The following is a 27,862-nucleotide window of genomic DNA, read 5'->3' as shown; positions in this document are numbered from 1 at the left end:
TCAACACCAGATGCCTCTCCTGGGTTCCTAAGTCTCCCTCAAGCCCGTAACAATCTTAGGAGTCTAGAGATCAGAATAACCCAACCTCTCATGTGTGGTGTCCGTGTGTCAGGTAGGGCATGATCCAGTACATTATGAGTCTCTGTACACATACACACATATGTGTGCCATATAAAAATACCTTGAGAGCAAAGTTCTAAGGGGATCGTCCAATTTCTGCTTCATGGGAAGACTGCTCTGAACTCATCTTTGCTTCCTCGTGCATTGGCCTTGGTTATGACATGCCTATCAAATCTTTCCATTTTTCCTCCTAGCAGCCACTCCTTTTAACTTTCTCTTTATTCTCAAGTCATGGTTTTCAGAGAGCCCACACAACTGGCTGCTCAGATTAAATCAACATGTCCAGAACTCAATACTCCACTCCCTTGTTCACATAACCAAGTCTCACATCAGCCCTGAAGAGCTAAGATGCAGCTGCTAGGATTATAAACACTTGTGCCCTTGAAAATGCCTACTGCAGGTCTCCCGAGGCTGGTGCCCATGTAGAAAGGCAAAGATTGACTTATCCTGAACAGGAACTCACTGCAGACATTCATTTAACTTCCTGCTAAAACTTGCTGGAGGAGTAGGGGGAAAACCCAGCCTCTGGGCTCAGCTGTGCAGCCCATGCTCAGGATCCCGGGCACCAGAGGCAGCTATGAGCCAGCACTGGGGTGCACTCTGCACACCTCCCGAGGCCTCTCCTCGCCACAAACTGCTCCTCATATTCTTTCTCAGTTTTTGGTACCAAACTGAAAGCAATCCTAGATCGTTCTCACCAAGGCCTTTAGATCCCCCCAGCTTCCTTCTCACCACTCACCCAGTCAGCAGCACAAGCAAAAGCCTCAGTGGGCTCCCACCACTGAGTGTGAGCCAGTAAGTATCTGCAGATACTTGAAGACCTGTCAAGACCTGGCTCTTGTGTGTTTCCTGAGGCGGCTTCTAGGCATTCCCCTTTTACCCCCAAGGCACCCTCACTGGCACCTCCTGCTAGGCCCACTATGTAACACTTACACCTTTCTCCTGTTATTTTGGAGATCACTTAATTTGTGATGATTCCCTTTTTGTTATCTAATCAGTATCTTGAATGAAGATTCCAGAGTATTTGGTCCCATGCCAGATGATAGACCCCAAGGTGAATGTTGCAAGACACAGAACTAGAGAAAGAAAACTAACCAAACATAAAGGAAAAACATCATATTTCAAATAGGACATAAAGGTCCCTAGATTTTTAATCAAAATATTTTATACTTTTTGTTCTATTAGTTTGAGATCACCAACAATTAGAAAATCCAACAGAAATGCTTTAAAAACTTAAGTAAACTTTAGTTAAGTAAAAATTACAACCTTCTTCTCCCAGTAATGCATACTGCATCCCTTGAAAGTAAATGAGGGTTAGAATAAGAGAAGAGAGGAATAGTTTTTTGGCTTCTGTCACAAATGCAAGTAGCCGGATGGATTTGGGTGCCTGAAGAAGTGCATAAGGGATGGACAGACCAGAGGAGGACTGCAAATAGCTGACAAAATGGAACACTGCGAGTCCTTGCCAGGCCTATATCCAGAAGGGAAATATGGGGTGACAGAGGTGGCTCTGACACCTCAGAGGACACTGAACATGATTGTTATATTTTTACTTGCTCTACACCAGTCCACCGAGCAGACTTAACTTTTACAAACTTTTTAAATGGAGTGGGAAGCAACCTAGGAGAGGACTATGTCAAAATGGCCAGCAGGAAACAGCTGCTGATGGTTACTGGGCAGTGCTGGCTCTAAAGGCAAGGCTTCCCAACTCTCCCAAGCAGAGAAGTGGGTGGCATCAAACCTGCCTCCTTCACCCATATCCTTAAAACAGGACAAGATGGGATGACCACACCAGGTAACATCACTGAGGTCTCAGGCAGCAGCTAAGATGTGCTGGATCTCTCCTTTTTCTGGGACCTATGTTCCATTCTCTCAAGAACAAAAAGAACTATGTTTTCTCAACAAGGCTTTAATTTCTCCTCCCAGCTGGACAGAATGCTTAAAGTGGTTTCCACTACTCAGAGAGCATTTCCACTTTTATTTTCTTCTTCTTCTTCTTCTTTTTGGTGATGTCACTGTCCTAAGAGAAAGAGAAAGCAAGCTCACAGCATCTGCTAACAGAACCATTGCTACAGTCCCAAAAGGAAATCAGGGAAGTTCTACCCAATCAACTGAGCCTTTTCAGGATCTGTAAGGATATTCTGGGTTAAGGAAATTTTGCACATTAACACAAGTCCTGAGCTTTTCAGTGCTGCAGCGGGTCTACTTTCACAAATGGGAGCATTCAGTTTCCCAAGGTAGACATCTTCCCCACTCACCATCAACAGAATTCTAACTATGAGCAGTTACTATAAAATGCCAGGGCCTGGCTCTGTCCATCCCACGGAGGCGGGGGAGGACAAAGGCACTCCAGGAACACAGGGCAGTGCCACCTGGGCAACTCCTTCCTCTCCAAGGACTGAGCGAGCCCAAGTATCCTGAAAGTGCTTATACACACCCTGTCTCCCGGCTCGCCAGCACTCTCTAGAGCAGCCTTGGTCTTCTTGTCTTTCTTCTTCTTCTTTTCCTTCTTGATCAACTGTGGAGACACTGGAGATGTCTCATCACTTTCACTCTCTCGCTTCCGCTAAGGCAGAGACAATTGACCAAATGTTAGCTCTTGGGCAAAAACGGATGAGAAAGCTTCAGTAAATCAAAAGGTGGGAGCCACCAGAAAAGATCCTGACTGGATCCAACAAGAAATTTTCTAATTATGAACCCTGACAGAGCCTTGGTTTACAGAGGATTTGAAGATGGTCTCATTCCCAAAGACCAGGAAGCCATCGGCATGGCAGGAGCACCAAAGTAGCAGTGCAGTGCCCGGGGGCTGAAAGGCCCCAAGCAAGCCATTTTGCTCCGGGCCTAACCTCCCTCATGTAACAATCTAGACTACCTGCCCTCTAGGGATGCTCCCCACAAGTCTTCAAGGAAGGCAGGCAAGCCAGGACTTCACATCTCACAGGCCCAAAGCAGGCCAGGAGAAGCTCTTCTCAGATCCCTCGTTTCAGGTCATTCACTGCCACCCAAGGTTTTGGACATGCCATTCTATGCTCTAATGCCAGTGGTTCCCAACCTTAGGAAGTGGAGCTGCCACCACACGCTTTCCTCAGACTTTTGAAACACTAAGCCAGTGCTCTCTAGAGATGTGTCGGCCTCAGGTCATTTTGCTCCCTGGTGAGTTTTGTTCAGCTCCAAGTGTCACAGCCTCTGATTTCAACACACCTGTGCCACCAGTTGACCCAGAGTGAGGGCCAGAATAATATGCAGTGCACCCCTACCCTGTTCCGGTGTTGCTGCCTCACTGAGGTGGGGGCTGAGCCCACACTCCTCCCAGCAGATACAACAGGGAAAGTGATTTGGAGACCGCAGAGGCTAAACAAATACACCTGGGGTACGAGATGACATCACCTCAGTGCACACTGCGCACCGTGGGGGCGGGAAGCCCTGCTGAACTGAGCCAGCACATGCCGCTGGACTGTACATGGTCATGGAGATGAGCAAAGCAGAAACATCTCCCGAAGCGCATTCCAAACTGATCACAGCACACCACTCACCTTTGGGGCTTTCACTGCTTCGGCAACTACCTTTGGAGTTTTTACCACCTCAGCAACTACCTGCGGAGCTTGTGCTGCTTTGGCCACCACCTCTGTCTTTGCAGAATCACTGAAAGAGGGGAGGTAGCAATAGGTTAGATTCATTGAACAGCTTTCCATGGAGGTACTGCTCCCTCCTCAGTTTATCAGTGCTATCCGGCAAGTCTAAAGCCACCATCAAAATACTGACGCTGGACAGAAGAAGAACTCACCACTTGCTGTTGCAGACTGACTCCCTCTAGAGTCCCATGAGCCAGACTAGAAAGGGATAACTGTCTGCTGTGCAGGCCCCAGCCCCTAACTGGCCCAGGCAGTCAAGGTGAAGCACCTGCTGCTACCTTAGAACCCCCCAAGGCCTCATGAGCCACCAGAGGCTCCTATGGTCCCACATTTAGCAAGTTTCTCCCAAACTAAATCTGTCCCTTCCCCATACCCAAGCTCCAGGACCCTCCTCACTTGTAACTGACGTACTCATCCAGGTGGCCAGCATGCTGTGTCTTCCCCTCTGGGCTCTAAATCCTCCCACCCTCACTACAGTGGACATCCTCACCTGTAGTCGACATACTCCTGTGTCCAGGCAACAGGTGTGCTCTCCGTGGGCTTGCCGTGCTTGTCCAGAAGGCCCTGCTTGATCATCAGCCTCTTTTGACTTGCCTGGTGGAGCATGAGGGTTTCAACATCAGAACAGTGTCAACACATGAAGCAGGTATTATGACTGCACACATACAACAGGAGCAAATATGGGACTTCTCAAAGGTCACAAAGCTTATTATTGTATTAGTGAGAGCCTCTGCAGTGTCACTTTGTGGCACACCTTCCCCACAGGGCCTTTGCACATCCTGTTTGCCCTGGACTCTTCCCTCCCCTCTTCACCTCATCAACAACTCATGTTACGTCCTTCGTACTGGCATGGCTCAAGCTAAGATCCCTTACCCAGATCCCCTACCTAGGTCAAGCCCCTCACTGTGGACTCTTGAGTGACAGACACCTCTCTGCACTCTGTGATAAGCCCTCAACTTGGCTGAAATTCACCATCCCATTGTGTAATGTGAATGATACCCATCTGCTTCCCCTCGTCCAACTGAAATCTGGTCTCAGACGAGCCCGTTTCTACTCACTGTCAATTCTCTAGAGCCCAGGAGACGGCAAGGCTGTGGCAGCAGGGACACACACTCAGTCCCACTTACCTTTGGACCTAAACCCCACTTCCGAGGGTAAGTGTCTCTCTCCATGATCACTCTCTTGATCTTGGCTACTATACCATGATCGCAGGTAGAGATCACTGCTGTGGTCATTAATGCAATAGCTGCAGGCATTGGGAAGAGATAAAAGAATGATCTGAAGGGGAAAGACTCAATAACCCATGAGCCTGAATTCCACTGTTCTATACAACTTTTTAAAACCCATTTAAAACTCTAAGCTCTACTGCCTTGAGGTTTTCTTCTTTGAAATCATGTTAAACTTATCAAGTTAAAAAAAATACTGGTATTAATCACACTAATAAAAATCAATGCTTCTTAGATCTTGGGAAACCTCTTAATAAGTGAATCAGAGCTACCCACTTAATGTGCCAAATTTGCACCAGAAATAAAGCATGTCATCAGGATCCCTTTTCTCAGCTGTGAGCAGGCAAGAGAGCCATGGAGGGCTCCATCTCCACAGACAACAGCCAGACCGGAAGGGAACACCTCAACAAGGCACTCTAAAGAGATACCCATCAGGCTTGGGGCTCAAGCCACACACAGGGAACAGCATGCACACCTGCTTTGGGGCCATGGAACATGTGAAGTTTTAAGGGACAATCCAATAGCAGCTAAAGTTTTACAGGTTCACTGCTATAAGAAGACAAGGAAGAGACTAATGGCTGTCCATCTCACTTGCCATGGACATTTATTCCCCTTCATTAATGAGTTCCTCTCTTCCCACTGGAGGGCCAAGCTGCTGAGACATGGCCTCTAAAAGCAGCCAGTGGGACAAAGGGAAACCCCACTTACCTCCTTGCCTGTGCCTATCTGACACGGCCCTTTGCTGTGACCACTCCCAAAAGACCCCAGGTAACACTGCTTAGTCCACCTGAGGGGCCAGGACTTTGAGGACTTGCTCTTGGTGAGCCTGGCTGTGATGGTGCAGAAGGGATGAGGGTGACTTCTGCTCTTACCCATGCAGATTGCTTCCCCTTTGGTAGTGATGACCACGATCTCCTGATTGACTTCAATGCCATCCTCGTATCGGAGAACACCTGGAAGCATGATCTTTGCCCCATAGCAGATTGCATTCACCTGCAAGGATGGCGTCACCCATGAGAGGCCAAGCCACTGCCCTCCATCCCACGCCCACAGCAGAACAAAGGAGGACAAGGGGGTGATGTGAATGCTCTCCCACCTGTGAAATCCCGCTTATGAAGGGACTCAGAATAATAGCGACCACCCACTGTGTGCTAGGGGCTTGGTACATGTGGTCTCAGAAAGGTTAAAGAGGACTTCAAAAAGAGCTGCTCTCTGTATGTCCATGGACTTAAAGGTGTTTTCTTCTTAAACCAAAATCCAGCTTTAGTTTTCCTTAATTGCTCTTCTCTATTCCTTATCGTTAAGGGAAAAAGTCTAAGAGAACTAGGAGACCTATTAGATTTATTAGGCTCCCAAAGTAACTTGCAAGCAAGATTACCGAGGCCTGTTGAACCAATTATACACAAATTTTGACATTAAGTTATAGGCAAAGAGGTATAAGTTAAGGCCACCTCTTCCTGAGTTCAATGGCACTCAATGCATCCATCTGCCTTGTCCCATCTTGTCTTCACTCAGAAAGATCTCTTTTGCCGACTATATTTCCACCCTCCCCTTAAATTCACCCAGAAGCCACCAGTTTAACCCCAGCATAAGGAGGGTATATCGCATTTATGTTGTTCTATGTGATTAAGTTTCTTCAATCATTTTAGTATACCTCTTTTGTCTTTTAACTTTAACATACAAAACATGCAAACATCTGTGTAATTTAAGATTTGAATATGAATGATCAACCTCAAATTATTAAATGTATACAGAAATTTATACCCTTCAGAACTAATTTTTATTGTTACATATTATTTAACAAAAATTGATTATGCTCTTGGCCACAATTACAATGTTAATTTATAAAAGCCACATTGATCACAATGTCATTAGTAATAACAAGGCTTTTTACAAAATTCTGGACTACTTGGAAAGCAAAACTCATCCATAAATCACTACTAGAGAGGAAACCCAGACTGACACCATTACTTACATATTTACTTGCGTCATTAAGACAACTACTCTCGATAATTAGGTTATTTAGTAAACATGCTAAGAAAAAAGACTCGATAAGCTCAGTGTTTAGGTTTCATAGCCTCAAACTAGAATTTAAACAGGATGAAACTTTTCATTGAAATCCCTAAAACAGAAATAACCTCTCTGAAACTCTCTAGTCTCAACCTTTTATCCCTATCAAAACAACCTTTTCCACCAATCATTCAGATAAATCAAGGTTTCTCAGGCACAAGCAGAACTATCAGGTTAGAGGAGGGCAAATTTTATGTACCACTGACAGTCTATTTCTTGAACCAAGTTACTTACTATGGGAGAACTCTTAAAGTAAATGTTTAATTAATTTGCCTTAGTTTGAAATGGAATTAGACTAGCATTAAATTTTCACTTGAACTCAGTATGTTTGGGTTTTGTTTTTCCTGAGGGAGAGTGTCCCTGAGCTAACATCTGTGCCAACCTTCCTATATTTTGTATGTGAGTCGCCACCAAGTGGTGTAGGTCTATGCCTGGGAACTCAACAGGCCGCTGAAGTGGAGTGCACTGAACTTAACCACTAGGCCACAGAGCCAGCCCCAACGCTTCCATTATTAACCACAAAAGGATCCAGTGCCCAATCTACAAAAGTTGAAAAAAAGAAAATAAACCCAAAGGAAAATATAAGTTCATGACATCATGTTTCACATCTTTAAACAGAATGAAGTTTTCAGAACATGGACCATGTCTCTCATCATTTTGTCCAAACGTAGTCTTGAAACCCAGAACTTACTGCACTGTCTTTCATAACCAGCCGCTTATGAGATGTCAACAGCTTTTCCAAAGGGTAAACAACTCGGCGCAGGTAACTCTCATCCTTGTGGTTGTCGTACAGCCACTGGGCATCAAGCACGTCATGCATCGTCACCATGTGGTCCTGAAAGGCAGCCATGTATGGAAATTATTCAGTGTCACTGTATCTCAGCCCAACGGACCCCAAACTTCCAAAAACTGAATGAATTTAGTCTTGTCTGCTAGTCCAAGCTCATCAGTCTTCAGTCTCTTCAGAATCACCTCTCTTCTGGACCTCTTTAACTGTAGATATATTTAAATCTAAGCAGACACTTTTGTAGGCTGGGAAGTAAATGAATAGAGCAATGCTTTCTATCCAATCATGCCCCCTAGCCCATGTTTCAATGTTCCAAAGTTTAATTAACAGAACAGGGAAGCTACCCTGAACTGAACTCAACGCTTTGGAAATTGCCTTTTCTAGGATGTGAAGCAGGTGGTGTTCCACCAAGGGCTGGAAGATATTAAGTACAAGCTCTAATGCTTCTAGCTCCACAATGGTGTACCTTTTCGCTCATGACTCCAGAACGAACTCTCCGAAGTTCCTGCATCTGACCGCCAACTCCCAATAACAAACCAAGGTGCACACACAGCGTCCGAATGTAGGTGCCGGCCTCACAACTCACCCAAAAGATTCCTGATACACACACACAAAAGCAGCACATATTTTCCAAAGTAAACACATCACCAGTTGAGAAACCCAAAGTTATTCTCTGAGCCAGTGAAACTAGAGACAACACACATAGGCCATGACTCTACCATACACTAAGGGCATCCACTTTTAACAACAGAATGCAACTCTCGAGAATGGATTCCATGTGTGGTCTGCATCAATTCAGTTGCTCACAGGCCTAATCTTGACCCACCTAATCTTCTTTCAGGGTCATACTCAATCATCTTGCTCTCATAGATGGTCCGCACTCGGAGCTGCCTCTTTACTGCAGCAATAAGTGGGGGACGCTGGAATAAGGCACCAGTCAGAGTTTCCAGGGCCTGAGAATAAGCACAAATGAAAATAAAGACTCTCATTAGATGGACTTTTCAATAAGATCAAAGGGAATATCTGGCGAGTTTAAGGACACAAATGAAACACAAAAGGTTTCTTTCAATCATTTAAGATCTAAAATGCCCTTTCAAGTTTTACTTTCTTCAACTACGCTGAGATAGCTCAGGGCCATAGGACCTTCTCCTCAGAAGACATGGCTGGAAGTGCCCCTACCATCTGCAGTCACCCATCCAAGATGGCCAGGACAGCCCAGTGAAAAGAGCACGAGAAAGGCCAGCCAGGAAAACCAACCTGTCTCCAGACGTCCAGGGGCTCAGAGACCCAAGTCGCCAAAAGATGACCTCCTTACAATTACAGACTTACCCTAGAAAGCTGAGTCCCCCCTTCAATAGCATTGTGCAGCCGGACAATTCCCACATACTCTTTGCCTGAAAAATGACAAAAGAGTAGTCAGGTGTGGCCACTGAGTTTTCTGTATTTTTTATATGCTCACATCACTCTCATTTTGTGCAGCAGGGAAAAAGCAAGCAATTTGACCTCCTGTTTCTGTAAAATTTGCAATAAGACAGATTTCATGGTGTGTGGATGTGGGAAAGGAATGAAGACACTGTCTCTCATCGGGTGTTCAACTTTTGACGTGCTGACAGGGACAGTTGGACTACCCAGTGTAGAGCCTGCCTGGAAAAAAATCCTTTCTAAGATCAAGCAGGAAAGTTCTCCCAGATGAGAATGAGGGAAGGGCACTTCAGGCAGAAGCAGCAGTGCGGAGTTAGAGGAGCCTGGAGTGATAAGCCTAGAGCTGGAATCAGACACAGCTTGGCCTCAGTGCCAGGAATAGATCTAGTCAGCCCGATGTGCACAATCCTAGTACCCGGAACTCCAAGAAAGGCAGACCCACCAGGATCTGGCAGTGGACAGGAGGTATAAACCAAGAGTACCCCTGCTTAGAATTTTTTTTTTTTTTTTTACTAATGAAGAAATCACTTCCAAGAGCCAAAATGGAGAAAGGAGAGGAAATGCAGAAAGCCTTCCAATCTCCAAGTAGCCACCTCTTCCACATACCTGCACTCTGTTGTGATTTCACCAAACGAGTGGCTCGTTCTATGCACACAATTAAACAGCCCGTCACCTTGGGATCCAGGGTACCACTGTGTCCCGTCTTCTCCACCCGAAGTATTCGTCGGATCCAGGCTACCACCTCATGGGAGGAGGGGTTGGAGGGCTTGTCAAGATTAATGAAACCTGTCCTAGAATGGAAAAAAAAAATTAGTATGCCATCAGCTCTGGTCCTCTAATAAAAACTAAATCTGAAGAGCAAAAAAGAAGAGTTCACCATGGGTACAGGTTATGAGATATTTAGGGCAATGTCATTCTAAAATGCCACTAGCTCCTTGAATAACTGATGTGAAAGGGTCATTTTGAAAAGAACATAGGTTTGAACAGTGCTTGCTCCCAACACACCTACCTGATATAGTCCCCAATCTCCCTCTTCAGAGGATTTGAACCACAAGGAAGGGGTGTATAATGTGTCGTCCTTACATTTAGCTTATCAAAATTCTAGAAAGCAATGATACAACACAAAACAAACTTAATAAACCATTAACATACATAAAACAAGAATCTGCACCACCATCAACCATAATATGGTTACCCTTCAACTTCATAAATTTGGATTTTGCTCATTTATTTCCATTATCTGCTGTGACAGATTGTTAAGCCTCCTTACATACTGGAAAAATCACCCATATGGGTAAGAATAACACAAACTTAGCACTCCTCTAGAAAGAGACTTCTTGGGGTACTACAGCACAGACTGGGCTTCACTGTGAGGGCTTATGAATAAGGACTAACTTTGATTTTCTCAGGGACAAAAGATAATCAAATTGAGACTGGCAACAATGTTTCTCAAACAGACCAGCTTGTTCCTGCTCCAGACGCTCCAATCTCTGTTCCTTTTTCACTCTCCTTTCTGAGGCTTGAGGCTCAACACCACTGGTCTGAAACAGCTCCCCTCAAATGAAGCCCATCTTTTCTAGCACCCAGTTTAGTTTTGTCATGGTACTTACAAATAGCAATTATTTTTTAACTGTCTCCCACTCCTAGATTTTAAGTTTCATGAGAGTAGGGACATTATCTACCTGGTTCACTAGCATATCCCCTCGGCTTACAATAGAAAAGCAGATGCTATCTAAATGGCAGACATGTCTGGCAAAGCAGAAACTCAACTGTGTTGAGTTATGTAAGCTGATTTCATTCTTTTACCTCATTCACACACGCTGGTTTATTAAAACACTTCGTCAAGGGGTTTCTCACTAACTTTTTCTACTCTAACTTTTCCTCCTAATTTCATAGTAGATGCCCATTAAGTCATTTGTGAAACTTGCAATTCATCTAGTTACCGAACTACCCTATTTAAAACACAATACAATAGTTAATAACTTCTACAAGACATGTTAAGGCCAGGCACTGTGGCTAAAGACCTTTCATGGATTACCTCCTGCAGCCCTCAGCTTGCCTTCCTAAGAGAAGACATTATGACCAAACAGCCTCAGAGAGGTTAAACAACCGGCGCAAGGTCACACACTGCCTGACCCAACCTGGTCTGGCTTCAAAGCCCATGCTCTCAAGCACTAAAGCAGTCCTACTCCAAGTGTGGCCCACAAACTGGTATAGGTCTGTGAGGTGGAGTTAGGTACAGAAACCAAGAAATAATAGTTTATGAACTTTGACAGCAGTTTGACGTTGTTGTGGGATCTTAACTGTATTCTACAACACTGTCAGATGCATTGGAAATGAAAAAAATGATAATGTGGTCCTTCACCTCAGACACTTTCAGGACCAGTGCTTTAGACTGTATCATCTACCATTTCCTAAATCAAGGACGCTGGCATTAAGCACTCTTAATCAACTGTTTAACACTTAGAGATAATGTAAAAGCCAGACACTGAGCTGGCGCATGATCTTAACCACGTACCTTTAGCAACAGGGGCCACTGAGATGTGTCCAACTGAGCCACTTTGGATTCAGGTTTGATAAGAAATTCTTCAGCATGTTGTATTTCCTTGCACAGGACAGAAACACACTGTTAGACTTCTCACCTGATTTTGAACAATTCCATTAATACCACAGAAGTCTATGCCTTTAAAACAGAAAAAGTGGTCTGTGCTGCTTCCCTGGGACGTCCACAGGAAAAAGAAAAATGAACCAGGAGCTCCAAACAGTAAGGGAAGTACCACCAAGATGGGCACAGCTGTTTAAAGAGAAAGAGGGTTGGTGGGTCTGCAGGTGAGATGATAAAGAGAATTTCGGGGAGAGCAGCTGGTGCGGCCAATACCATTTAGCAAACTACACCTGATAGGAGAGACTCTAGGTTGGCTGGGCTTGTGTGGTTTTACATAACGACCACCCAATTCCAGCCCATTCCTTAGAAATCTTTAGAAACAGTTCTTTTTTGTAATTTGTTATCTAAGTAACGTTTTTTAGTCAAAGCAAAGGAAAATGTATTCCTACTCACTGCTACATCTTCTTCTGGTAATGACTTCCGCTCCTTTTTCTTCTTATGCTTCTTCGGCAAAATAAATACTAAAAAAACAAACACAAGATTTGGAAGTTTTCCCCGAAAATAAAGGCAACAACGTTTAAAACACAAAACGAAATCAGGGCAGGTAGGAAATGGATGCTTGGTCTAGAATTACTGAAGAAAACAAAATGTGTACGGCCAAATGCGTGGGCTGCGCAGCTCCGGCTCCCACCGCCAGCAGCCGCACGTGTCGGCTTCCGTTCCGACTCAGCACGTGGCCCTGGCGGGGCTTAAACATGCTGCAGAAGCGCTCGACCCGCTGGCCTGAAAGTTCCATAAGTGACCGCTCGACTATCCCCGAGGGCTTGTGGCCTCCAGAACTTTCTTGCGACTCGGAGCTCCGCCCGCGCCCCTCTTCTTCCCCGCCTGTTCCCACCACCCTCTACTCCCTCAGCGCGTGGCGCCGACCGCGGCGTCCGGGCTGGCAGCGGCTCAAATACTACTAGGTCTCCCGCCACCGCGGGGTCACCGGCACGGCCGACGCCTTTCGACGGCGACAGGGCCCTAAGGGGGCTATGCTGTCCACGGGAGGTCCGGCCCTCGCGGCACCACATCACCGCGAGGGCCTCTCGCTCTCTTGCCCTCAGTCCTGGAATCAGGGCCCAGAGGCAAGGGCGGCAGGAGGCCCGGCGACTGGAGCTAGCGGAGAGCTCGGGCCCCGACGCCATCCCGCACCACTCCCGGCTCACCGAGCCGGCCCCAGCTCGGGGCACCTGGCCCCGCCAACCGCGAGGGAACGACCTTTACCTTCCGCGTCCGCCATATTACCCCGAAGAGCGTGCAAGCCGCGTGGGCCAGGGCCGAGGGAGCGACCACAGACTCCCGCCGCCGTCAGGCCGCGCCGCTAGGACCCGCCCACCTGTGCGCCGCCCTGTGCGTGCCGCGCCGCGGGGCGGGGTGAGGCAGAGCCAGCCTGGGGGTGGGGCGGGCAGAGCTGGAGGCGCGCGCGCGCGCGCACAATCTCATTGGCTGGCTCGGCCCCTGTGTTAGTGCGCCCGCGCGTGCGCTTTGGGCCTCGCCCCGCCCCCCGGCGACTGGGGCTGGGAAGGCATGCGCAGCTGGCCTCCGCGGGTTGTAGCCTGTGGGCGTGACCCTGGCTGCTGTTCACACACCTTCGCTGAGTTTAAGGCAGGCTTGGGTACTCAGACACTTGGCCGAGCGCTCTGTTAACGGTAGCTCCTTGCTTCCTCTTCCCCACCCTTGAAGGCTGGTGTCGGATCAGTTCCGATTGAAAAATGAGCACGTTGAAGCACAGAGAGGTTGAAAGCCCCTTTGCTGCTTGCAATGCCCATCCAGCTGGAGCGGTGCCGACCAATGGGAATAGAGTGCGGAGCCACTTGTGGACTTTTACATTTTCCAGCAGCCACGTGGAAAAAAAGTTAGAAAAAGCTGAAAAAGATTTTAATAACGAATTTTATTTAACCCAGCGATTGGAAATATTAACGTTTCAACACATAACCAATATACAACATTATCAATGGGATATTTTACATTCTTTTTTCGTGCCAAGTCTTTCTGGTGTGTGTTATACACATACAGCACATGTCGCTTTTAACTCCACGAGGGGGCTCCAGGTCAAGAGCTCAATAGACACAGGTAGCTAGCGACGGCAGTATTGGACAGGCGGGAAGTAGCAGCTCTTGGTTCAAGCCCTCTTCCCTTCTGTCTTTGGGGTTCTTCTCGCTCCTCTCTCTCAAGCTGGGCTCTTAACCTAGCCTCTGTGGACTTGATTGATCGCTAGTTATTTAATTCTCTATTGTGATTTTAAATGGAATCTCTTCCAATGAGTTTACTTCTGCAATCCAAAGGTTAGAAATTTTTCAGTTTTATTTTACTGTGGCTTAAAATAGATGATAGGTTTTTTCCTCACTTAACTTTTATTCTATCTAGAATTTGTTTTGGTGTATGCTAAGGTAATACTAATGATGACCTAAATTGACTTTTTGTAGATAACTCAAATCCCCAGTATCATCCAATCCATCTGTAGTTCATTACTTCCCCCATTATTTTATAATACTTCATTGGTACATATTTGGCTGAATAAGTTTGAGGTATTCATCAATAGTTCTCCTACGGGCTTCATCTTTCTCCAACACTCCTCATTGAATCTGTTAGCAAAGCCTGTCAGCTTCGCTTTCAAAAGAGATCCAGAATCTGATGGGTTTTCACCACTTCACTGCTGTCACTGTAGTCTATACCATCATTATGGCTCTCCTAGATTTTTCCAGTGGCCGTCTACAGTTCCCCCTGCTTCTGCTTTTTCCAATTGTAGTGTTTTCTCAACACCGCAGCTGGAAAGGGGCATTAAACTGTAAGTCAGGCCATGTTCTTCTTCTGCTCAAAGCCCTTCAATAACTTCCCATCTGCAGTGGGGTAAAGATTGGCCACCCCAAAAGATATGTCCTAACCCCTGGACCCTGTGAATGTGACCTTATTTGGAAAAAGGGTCTTTGTAGATGTAATTAAGTTAAGGATCTCAAGATGAGATCATTCTGGATTACCTAGGTGGGCCCCAAATCTAATGACAAGTGTCCTTAGATGAGAAGGGCAAAGACAGACAGACAGAAGACCATGTGAAGGTGGAGGCAGACGTTAGAGGGATTTCAGATTTTCAGTCTCTAGAACTGTGAGAGAATATAATTTCTGTTGTTTAAAGCCACCCAGTTTGGGGTAATTTGTATGAGTGTAGGAAACTCATACACTATCTCAGTAAGTGTAAAAGACAAAGCACCTATGACAGCTGTCAGTGTCTGTCACCAGGTCTCTTTCTGAGACTATCTCCTTCCACTCATGCTCTTCCTCCCCCGCTCCTGCCACACTGCCCCTTGGCTGTTCAGGACCACTGTAGGCACACACCCCTCTCAGGGCTTTTGCACCTGCTCTTCCCTCTGCCTTAAATGTACCATGTTTAACATCTCCCTCTTCACTAGAATGTTAGCCTGAAGAAGCCAGGAAATTGTTGTCTGTTTTGTTCACTGCTATGTACTTGGCTCCTAGAAGATGCTGAGTAAGTATTTGTTGAATGAATCTGTTTCTTCTGAACCCGGAAACCCCATGGACCTTCCCTTACCAGCAGAAGCATCTCCTCCTCTCCTGGCTGATGAGGCTGCTCCTGCCTTTCTTGGAGATCTTGCAGTGAAATCACCTGGTCAGTTACCAAGCGAGGGGATGCCAATTCTCCTTGTGCCCTACTCCTGACATTCCTCATGGTCTCTAATCCCAAGACGCGGGGACGTGGGAATGTGGGAATGGAATTGTCATGTGGATCCCCCTGGTTGACCCCTTAACTGCATCCCCTGAGAGGGCTCAAAGGACATTCCTTTCACCAACACATTGAGACATACTTTGTTGAAGGTTCTGGAAAACTAGTCTGGGAAAGGAGGTGAGAGGTGTTGCCATGGAAACAAGCTTGCGTTCTCAGTGGGAATGACGGGATCCTGGAGCAGCAGCTGCCAAGTGGTGGCACTAAACCTCATAGAAACAGGATGGGTATCCTGATAGGCAGCAGGACTGGCAGCTGGAATCAGATTGGTTCCTTCCCAAGGACCTCTGGTGGCGGCTAATTGATCATTGTGTTCTGTTAATAGGCCACCTGGAGTAGACCATGATCTGTATAACCCAAACAACAAAAACTCTAGGTATGGTGAATGGCAGCCCACCTTAAATCACCACAATGGAAAATTGTGCCCCCTCATCTGCTTCCAAGACCCAGTCAGTCCACAGGCTCAGACCCCTCAAGTGAAGGTTAGGCCAGGTACATGTGACACTGCAAGTGTATACTTTAAATCTTCCTCCTACTTTCCCCTGGGGATATAGAATTCCACTGTGGTCCACTGGTCAGAAATGGAAAAATTCCCACAGGGGCTTCCTGATTCAAGGACTGAGGGCAATTATGGAAAGAAAGGACAAAAAGAAGCCCTGGCACCGTCCCTTCGATTCTTTGGCATATTATTGTAATTAAGTCCCTGGGAACTGACCTCATCATCTCACTGTTCCCCAACACATGACGCTGGTCTGCTATGTTAATGACATCATACTGGCTGGGCCTGATGCATAGGGAGTAGCAAATATTTCCCCACCGGGGGAGAGATAAGCCCCATGAAAATTCAGGGGCCTAACACCTCCATGAAGTTTCTGGGCATCCAGTGAGCCAAGGCATATTGGGATGGTCCCTCCAAAGAGAAAAACAAATTGCTGTACTTTGAAACCCACTGCCTCTAAGAAAGAAGCACAATGCCTGGTAGGCCTTTTTCTGGAGGTGGCATACCCCTTTAGGATGGTACACAGAGACTTTTCCAAGCCTTGATAAGAGAATCACAGCTCAGGCATCTGGAACTTGACATAAAAATAAAGCTTAGACCTACAAACACATACACACACCCCAATTTGCTGGCAGGAAAAGCCCCTGACTTGCTTTAGTCCTTGATTGAAACTGAATGTGTTACAAATGATCTTAAGAACTGAGCTGTGCATCATGAACTGGGTATTGTTTGACCAACCAAGTCATAAAGTCAGGCATGAGCAGCAGCACTCCACCATCAAGTACAATGGTACAGCTCCTGGGGAAAACAGTCTGGCAGTTCCTCAAAAGGTTAAATAGGGGGCCGGCCCCATGGCCGAGTGGTTAAGTTCGCACGCTCCGCTGCTGCGGCGGCCCAGGGTTTTCCTGGTTCGGATCCTGGGCACGGACATGGCACTGCTCATCAGGCCATGCTGAGGCAGCATCCCACATGCCACAACTAGAAGGATCCACAACTAAAATATACAACTATGTACTCGGGGAATTTGGGGAGAAAAAACAGAAAAAAAAAAAAGATTAAATAGAGTTGCCATATGACTCAGCAATTCCATTCCTAGGTGTGATATACCCAAGAAAATTGAAAGTAGATCTTTAAACAGATGCTCCTACACGTATATTCATAGTATTATTCACAATAACCAAAAGGCAGAGACAACCCAAATGTCGATCTACAGATGAAGGTACAAACAAAATGTGGTCTATCCATATAATGGAATATTATTCAGTCATAAAAAGAAATGAAGTACTGATACATGCTACAGCATGGATGAATCTTGAAAACACCATGCTGAATGAAATAAACCAGACACACAGGGACAAATATTGTATGATTCCACTCATATGAATAGCCAGAATAGCCATCCTAGCACAGGCAACCAGGCATGTGAGTGAAGAAGCTTCCATAAGATTATAGCCTCCAGCCATCTGGTCACTCCTAGCCATCAAATCATCTCAGCCAAGACCCCAGACATTATGGAGCAGAGAGAAGACATTCCCGCTGTGTTCTGTCAGAATTCCTTGGCATTATCTGTCAGCTGAATAACAAACCATCCCCAAACTTGGTGTCATTAAACAACCATTTTATTATGCTGACAGATTCTGATTATGCTGAGAATTCAGCTGAAAGGCTAGGTTTCACTGGAACAGGAGCACATGCTACACAAAGCCTCTCCATGTGGCTTGGAATTCCTTTCAGCATGGCAGCCTCAAAGTAGTCAGACTCTGTACTTGGTGGCTCAAGCCTCCAAAAGCAAATGTTAGAGTGGATAAGGCATAAACCTGCATAACCTTTTGTGACTTGGCCTTAAAAGTCTCATAGCATCGTTTCTGCCATATGGGGTTGAAGCAGCCACAACCTACCCAGGTTCAAGGGGAGGGGGCATCAACCCCATCAACCCCGCCTCTCAGTGAGAGGAATCTCAAAGAATTTTGGAGCCCTGGTTTAAAACTGCCATATTCACCAAGACCCAACCAACTGCTGTGCAGGCCAAACTGGTGAATTAAGTGGGAATGTGACAGAAATTTCCTTCCCTGCATTCTTCAAGTCTTTGATGATGGAACTAATTTCTGACATTGTCCCCTAAGTGTGTGATATTTCTTTTGACTTACACTTTGCTAGGAAGGAGGAGCTCCAGGGGTTGCCACTTGGGCCTTTCTGCCACGATTGGCTCATTCCACGGGTCAGGAAATCAATATGAGGATTCCATTGATTTTGTAAATTTTAGCCATTCTGATAGATATGTAGTGGTGACTCATTATGCTTTTAATATGCATTGCCCTAATGCCTAATGATACTGAACATCTTTCCAAATGCTTATTTGCTATCTGTAAATCCTCTTCAGTGAAATGTCTCTTCCTATCTTTTATCTATTTTCTAATTGGATTATTAGTGTTTGTTTGCTTGTTTTTTGCTATTGAGTTTTGAGAGTTCTTTATATATTCTTGTTATGAGTCCTTTGGCAGATATGTGATTTGCAAGCATTTTCTCCCAGTCTGAGGCTTGTCTTTTTTTTTTTTTAATTGACCCTGAGCTAACATCTGTTGTCAATCTTCTTTTTTTGGTTTTTATTCTTCTTCTCCCAAAAGCCCCCCAGTACATAGTTGAATATTCTAGTTGTAGGTCCTTCTAGTTCTGTTATGTGGGACGCCACCTCAGCATGGCTTGATGAGCAGTGCTAGGTGCGTGCAAACTTAACCACTCGGCCATGGGGCCAGTCCCTGTAGCTTGTCTTTTTATATTCTTAACAAGGTATTTTGTAAAGCAAAAGTTTTAACTTTGATGAAATCTGACGAGGATTATTTTAGGCTGGTTAATTTTAAAAACTGCAGATGAGAAGCGGGCTCCGAGGATTGGAATTTGCTTGCCCTTTGAGAGACATTTGCATTTGTGAAAGAAAGGAGATGACCTTGTCTCTAGAAACTCTTAATCAATGCCAAAGGCAAGAACTTAAGTTGGTTACTGTCTGGCAACGTCATGTAACTGATTTAGGGTGGTGGCTTCTGGCCTTTACTTAATCCGATTTGATTCTTACGTAAAAGTTGTGGGACCACCCAATGGCCAGACCCCACCTGCATTGATACCATTTTAACTTTTTTCATGTTTTTTCCTTTGTCTTGTAAAGAGATGGCTCTCATACCTATGCCTTAAATTTAGCCTTACTGTCCACCCACGTTTGCAGCAGAAGCAGCAGCAGCAGCTCTGACTGCCCGTGGGTCCTGTCCCCATGGCAGCAGTAGCAGGGGCAGCAGCAGCGGCTCCTCCTGCCTGTGGGCTCTGTCCCCACGCAGCAGCCTGACTGCCCATGGGTCCTGTCCCCATGCTGGCAGCAGCAGCTCTGACTGCCCATGGGTCCTGTCCCCATGCTATTGCACACTATTCTCTAAATAAAAGAGCACTACTGCCAGATCTTGAGAGTCCAAGAAATCTTTCTTTCGACTCCTCGGCTCACCGACCTCGCATCAAAATCCACTTTATCAACTTTTTTCTTTTATGCTTTTGGTGTCATGTCTAAGAACTCATCACCAGGTCCTAGGTCTCAAATATTTTCTCCTATGTTGTCTTCTAAAAGTTTTATAGTTTTACATTTTGCATAGAAATATCTGATCCATTTTGAGTTAATTTTTGTATAAGCTGTTGAGGTTTTGGTTAAATTCTTTTTTTTGGCTATGGATGTCCAATTTCTCCAGCACCACTTGGTGAAAAGACTATCATTCCTCCATTGAATTGCTTTAGTACCTTTGTCAAAAAACAACTGGGCGAATTTATGTGGGTCTATTTCTGGATTCTCCATTCCATTCCTTTTATCTATGTCTATTCCTCTAACAATGTCACACAGTCTTGATTACTGTAGCTATATAATAAGCCTTGAAATTGTGTGAAGAGATTTGTGTGGTGATCTTTTCTCCTGCAACCTTGTAAAACTCACTTATTACATGGGAGTTTTTTCTGTAGATTCCTTGGGATTTTCTATGAAGATAACTATATCATCTGCAAATTGAGACAGTTTTATTTCTTCCTTCCCAATCTGTGTGACTTTTGTTTGTTTGTTTCTTTCATTCTTTCTTTCTTTCTTTTTTGCCTTGTTGCACCGGCTAGAACTTACAATATTACATTGAATAAGAGTAGTGAGAGCAGATATCCTTGCTTTCTTCCCAATCTTAGGGGGAAAGTGTCTAGTTTTTTTACCGTTAAGTATGATGTTAGTCATACATCTTCTGTAGCTGTTCTTTAACAAGATGAGGACGGTCCCCCCCATTCCTACTATAGAGGGAAGACTTTTCCTCTACCTAAATGTGGGTTCGTCTGGCCGGAGAACAAATTAAATTCACATGAGACAGAATAGCAAGAGAAAATTAAACAAAGCTTTATGAAGAACCATGGCCCGGGGCCTTTCTTCCCGAAGGAAGAAAGGACACCGAAGAAGTGGGGTGCACAGAGTGGTTATATACCCCCAAACAGGATATTTCACATATGATTGAAATGTCCCTCCCACAATAGTCATAAGATTGCCCTGTCGGCACAGCACTTGATGGACACAGCAGGTAGTGGTCTGCTATCTCGGAGGGCGTAGCAGGAGGCAAGTCTATTGTCTTGAGCTGGGTGGTCACAGGTGAGCGCAGCAATCAGTTCCTAGCCTAAGGATAGATGCTTAATCCTTAAAGAAATGCCAACGTTGGGAGGGGGAGGGAAGTCAGTTGCAGGAGGTTACCAGACAAGCACAATAAACAAATGCAGATTTAAGTCCTTGCCTTTGGCATTGATTAAGAGTTTCTAGAGAGAAGGTCATCCCCTTTCTTCTTCCTGGTACAGAGAGGGAGGCACCTTTACAGATAGAGATTTACCTTACAAATGTAAATGTGTCCTAACAAAGGGAAGCAAGTTCCACTCCTCAGAGCCTCCTTCCCTGTCCCAGTTTATCAAAAGTAATCAGCCTCAAATAATCCTCATGCTGAAGAGACATATATTGGGGTGGCCAATGTTGAATGAGGCAAGTCTATTTCTGAGATAAACCCCACCCGGTCCAAGTAACTGACTTCCCTCCCCTTTGAACCATTACTCTGCAAACGATCGTGTGGAACAGGGAAGTCAAAGAGGAGTCAGGCTTTTCTTTCTTTCTAGCTATATACATCGCAGGTGCTGCGGGTCCGAGGTTTCGGCTCCTGTGACCCTGAGGCCCGGGGAGCAGCCCTTTTGACGTGGGCTATCAGGGATGGGGGCATGGGCAACCGGGGACAGTTCCCTACTGCGCTCCCGTTAGGTCGCAGGGCTCCTTCCTCGCGCTCTCCGGTGGCCCTGGCTACCGGCCACTCGCTCCGGCCCTGGGTTAGAAGGGCGGGACGCCCTCCCCGGGGCCTCCGGAGGCACAGCCGCTGGCAGCTCCTCTCTTGTTCGAAGGGGGTTCCCCGGGCTCCGTCGCTTGTTTCTCCTGCCATCCCGGGCCGCGGGCGGTGGCGCCTGTCCTGTCTAGGGGGGTCGCAGCGGCTGCTCGGGGCGGCGCTGGGCGGGCGGCGCTGGGCCCGCCCCGCCGGCATCCCTGGCCCGACTTCCTCCTGCCACGGGCGGCCGACCCAGCTGGAGGAAGCAGCGACGGCGGCCACGATGAGCGCGGGCGACGCCGTGTGCACGGGCTGGCTCGTCAAGTCGCCCCCCGAGAGGAAGCTGCAGCGCTACGTGAGTAGGGGCGCCGCCCGTCCGGGCCTCGCATCCTTGGGTCCCAGGCCGCCGGGAGCCCCCGGGCTCTGGGCGCCGCAGACGCCGCCGCTCCCAGCGCTCGGGGCTGCAGGCAAGGCCGATCGACGGAAAGCGAAATCGCACGTCGAGCCAGCGTCGGCCAGCTGCGGGCCTGGGGCCGCTGACCCTAGAGGAGGAAGGCGGGTTGGGGCTGAAACGCCAGGCGCCAGTCTCGGTGCAGGAGCGGCCAGGGAGACATTTCGAAAGAGTGCCCCTGTCTCTGGCGGGGAGTGGCCCTGAGTCCCATTGCCCAGCGGGGAGTACAGGGCAAGGGATAAGGGAGAGGGACAGCCGGACGGGGCTTGCCTGGGCCAGGCGGGCAGGGAGGCTCCTGCATTCCCCTTGGACCGTGAGGAGTGCTCTCTCGTGTCGCTGTCATCGGACACGCCTGTCTGGAGCCTTCCACAGACTCCACTCGTTTCCACTCGTTTCTCATGGTATCGCTTCTGAGCTTACTCTTTATGCTGACACCACGCTTTTCTAGTACCAGCAGGAACCGTGGACTTTTGCTAGTATGAAATAAGAGACACCTGAAAGTGTACATCTTCCTACAAGCACATCTTCCTACACATTCCATTACCATTTTAAATGTATTACAGACAGCTCAAACGTTCATTATCCATGTCTGCTCTGGTGTTTACCATGCTCCAAAACTGGTGTCCCCGTTTCAGCCAAATTTGACCAGAGTTTTTGTTCTCCACATTTGTGAGGCACATACAGTGTGGAAGTGTAGGATATGGGATTATAAGAAGACTTTAATCATAAATGAATACTTCCAGAATATGTGACAGGAGCATTTCCTGAACATACAGTTGCTCAGGGCACCTTTCCCCATTGACCCTGGACTAGACAGTGTCACTCTCTTTTGTTGTTTGCTCTGCGGAGCAACATTTTAGAGGCGTGTTGTTCTTCTACTTAGTATGTAGTTGTAGAGATCTATACATACGGAGATTTTTCAGATGAACCACCAGTGTGTCCCTTCATCATTATTTTTGAGTCCCCAAGTCCATAAGCACAAAGTCCAATATTTCTCAGCCTCTGGATCACCTAGCTGCTTCCCTAACAGTGAAGCTGCTTTGAAGACTCATTGATACTCAAAGGAGGCAAGAGGAGAAAACCTGCTCCCTGTGACATGCATGGACAGGTGAGGTTTTGTCACAAAGTGGCTTTCCTTGTTGCCCTTTGGAATGTGAGACATTTTAAAGGTTCACTAGATATTTTCAGAGTGGCACTCTCTTTCCAGGAGGTGATTCAGAAAGATGGTGAACCTGTAGGGCAAAGTTTATGGAAGATTTTTTCCAGTCCTGCTTTGTATATTGTCCTGACCAGATTGGTTTAGGAAAGTTCATTAGCATTTCATCAACTTTGGGGAGGCATGCATGCGTATACCTATTATCATACAGGGTTCATTCTTTTTGGGTGGAATGGAGGTGTGGCAAGTGTGAACTTTGCACAGCTTAGCGGTGCGTGGGCATGTGATTGTGGGGTGATGATGGAAGAGACTCGAGACACAAAAGTACCTAGATGTCATCTTACCAACACTCCAAGACAAACTTTGACCTTTTAGCCTATGACTGGGAACTTTTTCTAACGAGAGTCATAGTCTTCTAGACAGTCAATGCTGTTTTGTTGAAAGATGTCCCTGGAGCACACCTCCAAAAGAAAAGTTGTTTCCTCTCATTTCTAACTTCTGCAGGAATCCCTTGTTGACACTAGATGGCAATCGTGTGTCAGTTCAACCAAGTGTGGACAGCTCGCTATTACTCACAGCCACCTTTAATTTAGATCTTGTCCTGAGTGGGTATTCCTTCCTCCCTTTAACTGAGCACCAGCTCTGAACCAGCCCCTGTGTCACAAGCTACAGAAACAGAAAAAAAGACTTGATCCCTGTCCTCAAGAAGTCTAACATTTGTGTTACAAAACAAAGCTAGTTAGTGGCACAACTAAGCCAAGAGGCAGCAGTCCTTTGGTTCTGTTAAATTACAAATGAAAGCTGAGTCTGTTTTTAGGTAAATCTTTCAGTCCAAGGTAAGCTTGTACTTCATCCTCTTGAACCCATGAGCCAAGGCAAATTTATTTTTATCACTGCTCTTTTAAAAGATAGTTGATTCTTTTCTTTTGTATTTTTTGTTTCACAAATAATATAGGAATATATTCTTGTAAAAATTCAAATGATCTAAGGATAAATATAATAATAATAATTTCCCCACATGTCCTACCCTTCTTGTGCACCTCTCCTCATTCCACTCCTCTCTCTAGGGATAACAACTGTTAGCAGTTTGGTGAGTATCATTCTAGAAAAATTTCTACAAAAGATATAATTTTCTTTTTGCACAAATGAGATCATACTATACAAATTGTCCCGCAATTTTCTTTTTTCAAAAGAATCCTGGACGTCTTTCCAGGTTAGTACATAAAGATTTACTTCATTCTTTTAAACCATTGCTTAAAATTTCTTGTAAGAGATGTAACATAATTTAACAATTTCTCTACTGATGAACATTTGTCTTGCATTTGTTTTCTCAATTTTAAAGAATGCTGTAACAACAATGACAATACAATTATAATAATTCACATTTATTGAATGGTTGTATGTGCCAGGCCCTACAATAAGGACTTTACTCTTGTTATCTCATTTAGTCTTCAAAACAATGCTAAGAGCCAGGTACTGTTTCTATCTCTGGATACAAGTTCTTTGTTGAGTATATAATTTGCAAATATTTTCTATCAGTCTATAGTCTGGTTTTTCCTTCCCTTTACAATATATTTTGTAGAACAAAGATTTTAAAATTTTAAGTCCAATTTATCAATTTTTCTTTTATGAATCATGCTTTTAGTGTCAAATCAAAGAACTTTTAACCTAGCCCTAGATCCTGAAGACTTTCTTCTATGTTTTTTTCTAAAAGTTTTGTAATTTTACATTTTATATTTAGATCAACGATCCATTTGAGTTAAATTTTGTAAAAGATGTGAGGTTTATGTTGTGGTTCATTTTCTTGCAAACCGATTCCATTTGTTCCGGTACCTTTTATTGAATAGACTGTCTTTACTCCATTGAATTACCTTTGCAATTTTGTTAAAAATCAATTGGTCATATTTATGTAGGTCTATTTCTGTGTTCTCTAATCTGTTCCATTGATCTCTTTGTTCATCTTTATGCTAATACCATGCTGTTTTGGTGACAATAGCTTTACAATAATTCTTGAAATGAGGCAGTTTTAGCCCTCCAACTTTGTTTTTCTTTTCAGAGTTGTTTTGGCGATTCGAGGTCCCTTACAGTTAGTTTGTCAATTGATTTTTGTATATCATCCTTGTATCCTGAAACTTTGCTAAACTCGCTTATTAGTTCTAGTAGCCTTGTTTATAATTAGAACCTGTGGTGCTATCAATGTTGCGTAGAAATGATGAGAGCAGACATCCTTGACTTTTTCCTGATGCAAGAGGGAAAGCATTCAGTCTTTCGCCTTTTAAATACGTTAGCTGTAGACTTTTTGTAGGTGCCTTTTATCAAGCTGAGGAAGTTCCCGTATACTGCTAGTTTGCTGAGGCTTTTTATCATGAATTGAATTTTGTTAAATGTCTTTCCTGCATCAATAAAAAATAATAATATGATTTTCTTTTTTTGTCTCTTACTATGGTGAATTATTCTGATTGATTTTTCAATCTTGAGCCAGCCTTGATCTCCTAGGATAAACTCCACTTGGTTGTGATATCCTTTTCATTTATTGCTGGATTTAATTTGCTAATATTTTGCATCTTTGTTCACAAAGGATATTGTTCTGTAGTTTTTCTTTTGTGCTATCTTTGTCTGGTTTTGATATTAGCATAATGCTGGCCTCATAAAATGAACTTGGTGTTGTTCACCCCTCTTCTATTTTCTGAAAGATGTTGTGTAGAATTGGTATTCCTTTTTCCTTAAATGTTTCATAAAATTTACCATTGAAACCGTCTGGGCCTGGACTTTTCTTTGTAGGATGGTTAACTACAAATTCTATTTCTTTAACAGATATAGGACGATTCAGGTTATCCATATCTTCTTGAATGAGCTTTGGTAGTTTATGTTTTTCAAGGATTTTCTCTATTTCATCTAAGTTCTTGAATTTATTGGCATAAAGTTGTTCATTATATTTCCTTATTATCCTTTTAATGTCTGTAGGATCTGTAATGATGCCTCCTCTTTCATGTGTGATACTGTAGTTTATTTTTTCTCTTTTTCCTGATCAGTCTGGCTAGAATTTTATCAATTTTCCTGATATTTTCTAAGAACTAGCCTTTGATTTCATTGATCTTCTCTATTGTTTTTCTCCTTTCAATTTCACTGATTTATTCTCTTATCTTTATTATTTACTTTCTTCTGGTTGCTTTGGGTTTATCTCTTCTTTATCTAGTTTCTTAAGGTAGAAGCTTAAATTACTGATTTCAGAACATTCTTAATTTCTAATATAAGCACTTAATGCTATAAACTTCCCTCTAACAACTTCTTTAGGTGCATCCCACACAATTTGATATGTTGTGATTTCATTTTACTCATTTCAAAATATTCTTCAATATCCCCTGAGATTTCATCTTTGACCCAAGGGTTGTTTAGAAGTTTTTTGTCTACTTACCAAATATTTGGGGATTTTCTAGATATCTTTCTGTTATTAATTTTTAGTTAAATTCTGTTATTATCTAAGAACAAACTCTGAGTTTTATTCTTTAGAATTTGTTAATTTTATATTATGGCCACAATATAGTTTCATTTGGCAAATATTTCATGTGCACTTGAAAAAGAATGTGTATTCTTTTCTTGTTGGGTGGAATGTTCTATAAATGTTAATGAGGTCAGGTTGGTTGATAGTGTTGTCCAATATTTCTATACCCTGACTGTTTTTCTGCTTGCTTTTACTATCAATTACTGAGAGAGGAGTGTGTAAGTTTCCATTTGCAACTATGGATTTGTCTGTTTCTCCTTCCAGTTCTATTTGTTTTTGCTTCATGTATTTTGATGCTCTGTTGTTAAACATATTTAGAATTATTACATTTTCTTGGAGAATGGACCCCATTTTGATTATTTAATGTTTTTCTTTATCCTTGATGCTATTTGTTGTTCTCAAGTCTACTTTTTCTTGTATAAATATAACTACCCCAGCGTTCTTTTGATATGTGCTTGCATGGTATGTCTTTTTCCATTCTTTTATGTCTAACCTATCTGTGTCTTTATATTTAACGAGAGTTTCTTATACACAGCATATAGTTGGGTCTTGCTTTTTTATGCAATCCTACCATCTTTGGTTTAATTGGTGTATTTAGTTCATTTAGATAAGGTGTGATTATGAAAATGTTTGGATTAAAATCTACCATCTTGCTAGCTGTTTTCCATTTGTTCTATCTATTCTTTGTTTCTTTTGTCTTTTGTTTCTGCCTTCTCTTGTGTTAGTTGAGCCTTACTTATTATTTCTATCTCCACTATTAACTTATCAATCAAAACTTTTAAATTTTTTAGTAGTCACGGTAGAGTGTGAAATATACATCTTTAATGGGAATCTTTCTTTAAATAATATTATACCATTCCATGAGTAGTGTAAGGACATTATAACAGTATAGTCCCAATTCTGTCCTTCTATTTTTTGTGCTATTCTTATCATGTATTTTACTTTTACATATGCTATAAACACATGATACATTGCTAATAATTTTGCTTTAGAAAATCAGTTATCTTTTCAAGCAATTAAAAATAAGGAGGGGGCTGGCCCGGTGGCACAGCGGTTAAGTTCACACATTCTGCTTCTCAGCGGCCCGGGGTTCACCAGTTCGGATCCCGGGTGCGGACATATGGCACCACTTGTCAAGCCATGCTGTGGTAAGCGTCCCACATAGAAAGTAGAGGAAGATGGGCATGATGTTAGCTCAGGGCCGGGCTTCCTCAGCAAAAAAGAGGAGGACTGGCAGTAGTTAGCTCAGGGCTAACC

The 27,862-nt window shown here is 44.4% G+C and overlaps 2 protein-coding genes and 2 non-coding genes across 6 annotated transcripts in view; 1 reads left to right on the top strand and 3 right to left on the bottom strand.

Moving 5' to 3' along the window:
- Window positions 1–1,239: 1,239 nt before the first annotated feature.
- DKC1 (dyskerin pseudouridine synthase 1) lies at window positions 1,240–13,413 on the bottom strand. Its single transcript, XM_070503328.1, has 15 exons — window positions 13,129–13,413; window positions 12,316–12,383; window positions 11,776–11,862; window positions 10,267–10,358; window positions 9,864–10,048; window positions 9,165–9,229; window positions 8,662–8,788; window positions 8,302–8,432; window positions 7,740–7,883; window positions 5,851–5,971; window positions 4,880–4,998; window positions 4,243–4,346; window positions 3,654–3,762; window positions 2,558–2,686; window positions 1,240–2,140 (listed from the first exon to the last, which is right to left on the bottom strand). The coding sequence occupies exons 1-15, from the start codon at window positions 13,142–13,144 to the stop codon at window positions 2,075–2,077; spliced, it is 1,563 nt and encodes a 520-aa protein (XP_070359429.1). The 5' UTR covers window positions 13,145–13,413; the 3' UTR covers window positions 1,240–2,074.
- On the bottom strand, window positions 3,843–3,974 carry LOC123282774 (small nucleolar RNA SNORA56). Its single transcript, XR_006523013.1, has one exon. It is a non-coding gene; the product is annotated as a small nucleolar RNA SNORA56 (small nucleolar RNA).
- LOC123282772 (small nucleolar RNA SNORA36 family) lies at window positions 8,072–8,205 on the bottom strand. The gene has a single exon (XR_006523011.1). It is a non-coding gene; the product is annotated as a small nucleolar RNA SNORA36 family (small nucleolar RNA).
- A 7,186-nt stretch (window positions 13,414–20,599) lies between the features above and the next one.
- Window positions 20,600–27,862, top strand: part of GAB3 (GRB2 associated binding protein 3) — a 92,883-nt gene continuing 85,620 nt past the window's right edge. For 2 of the 3 annotated variants that reach the window (XM_044764182.2, XM_044764180.2), the window contains exon 1: window positions 20,605–21,851. In XM_044764182.2, the coding sequence (XP_044620117.2) occupies window positions 21,399–21,851 (453 nt within the window). In that variant the 5' untranslated portion in view covers window positions 20,605–21,398. Of the gene's footprint in view, window positions 21,852–27,862 lie in introns of all 3 variants that reach the window. The other variant, XM_044764184.2, reaches the window with a different exon arrangement.

This window comes from Equus asinus, chromosome X (genome assembly GCF_041296235.1).
Source record: "Equus asinus isolate D_3611 breed Donkey chromosome X, EquAss-T2T_v2, whole genome shotgun sequence".
Lineage (NCBI taxonomy): Eukaryota > Metazoa > Chordata > Mammalia > Perissodactyla > Equidae > Equus > Equus asinus.
Note: the sequence above shows the minus strand (reverse complement) of the source record. Positions and strands in the feature narration are given on the sequence as shown.

Excerpts from the sequence above, each read along its gene's own strand:
- DKC1 (XM_070503328.1), bottom strand. Across the intron at positions 2,687-3,653 it reads AAGCAGTGAAAGCCCCAAAG|CGGAAGCGAGAGAGTGAAAG; the intron begins GTGAGTGGTGTG and ends TCTCTGCCTTAG. Across the intron at positions 2,141-2,557 it reads CTGGCGAGCCGGGAGACAGG|GACAGTGACATCACCAAAAA; the intron begins GTGTGTATAAGC and ends TCTTTCTCTTAG.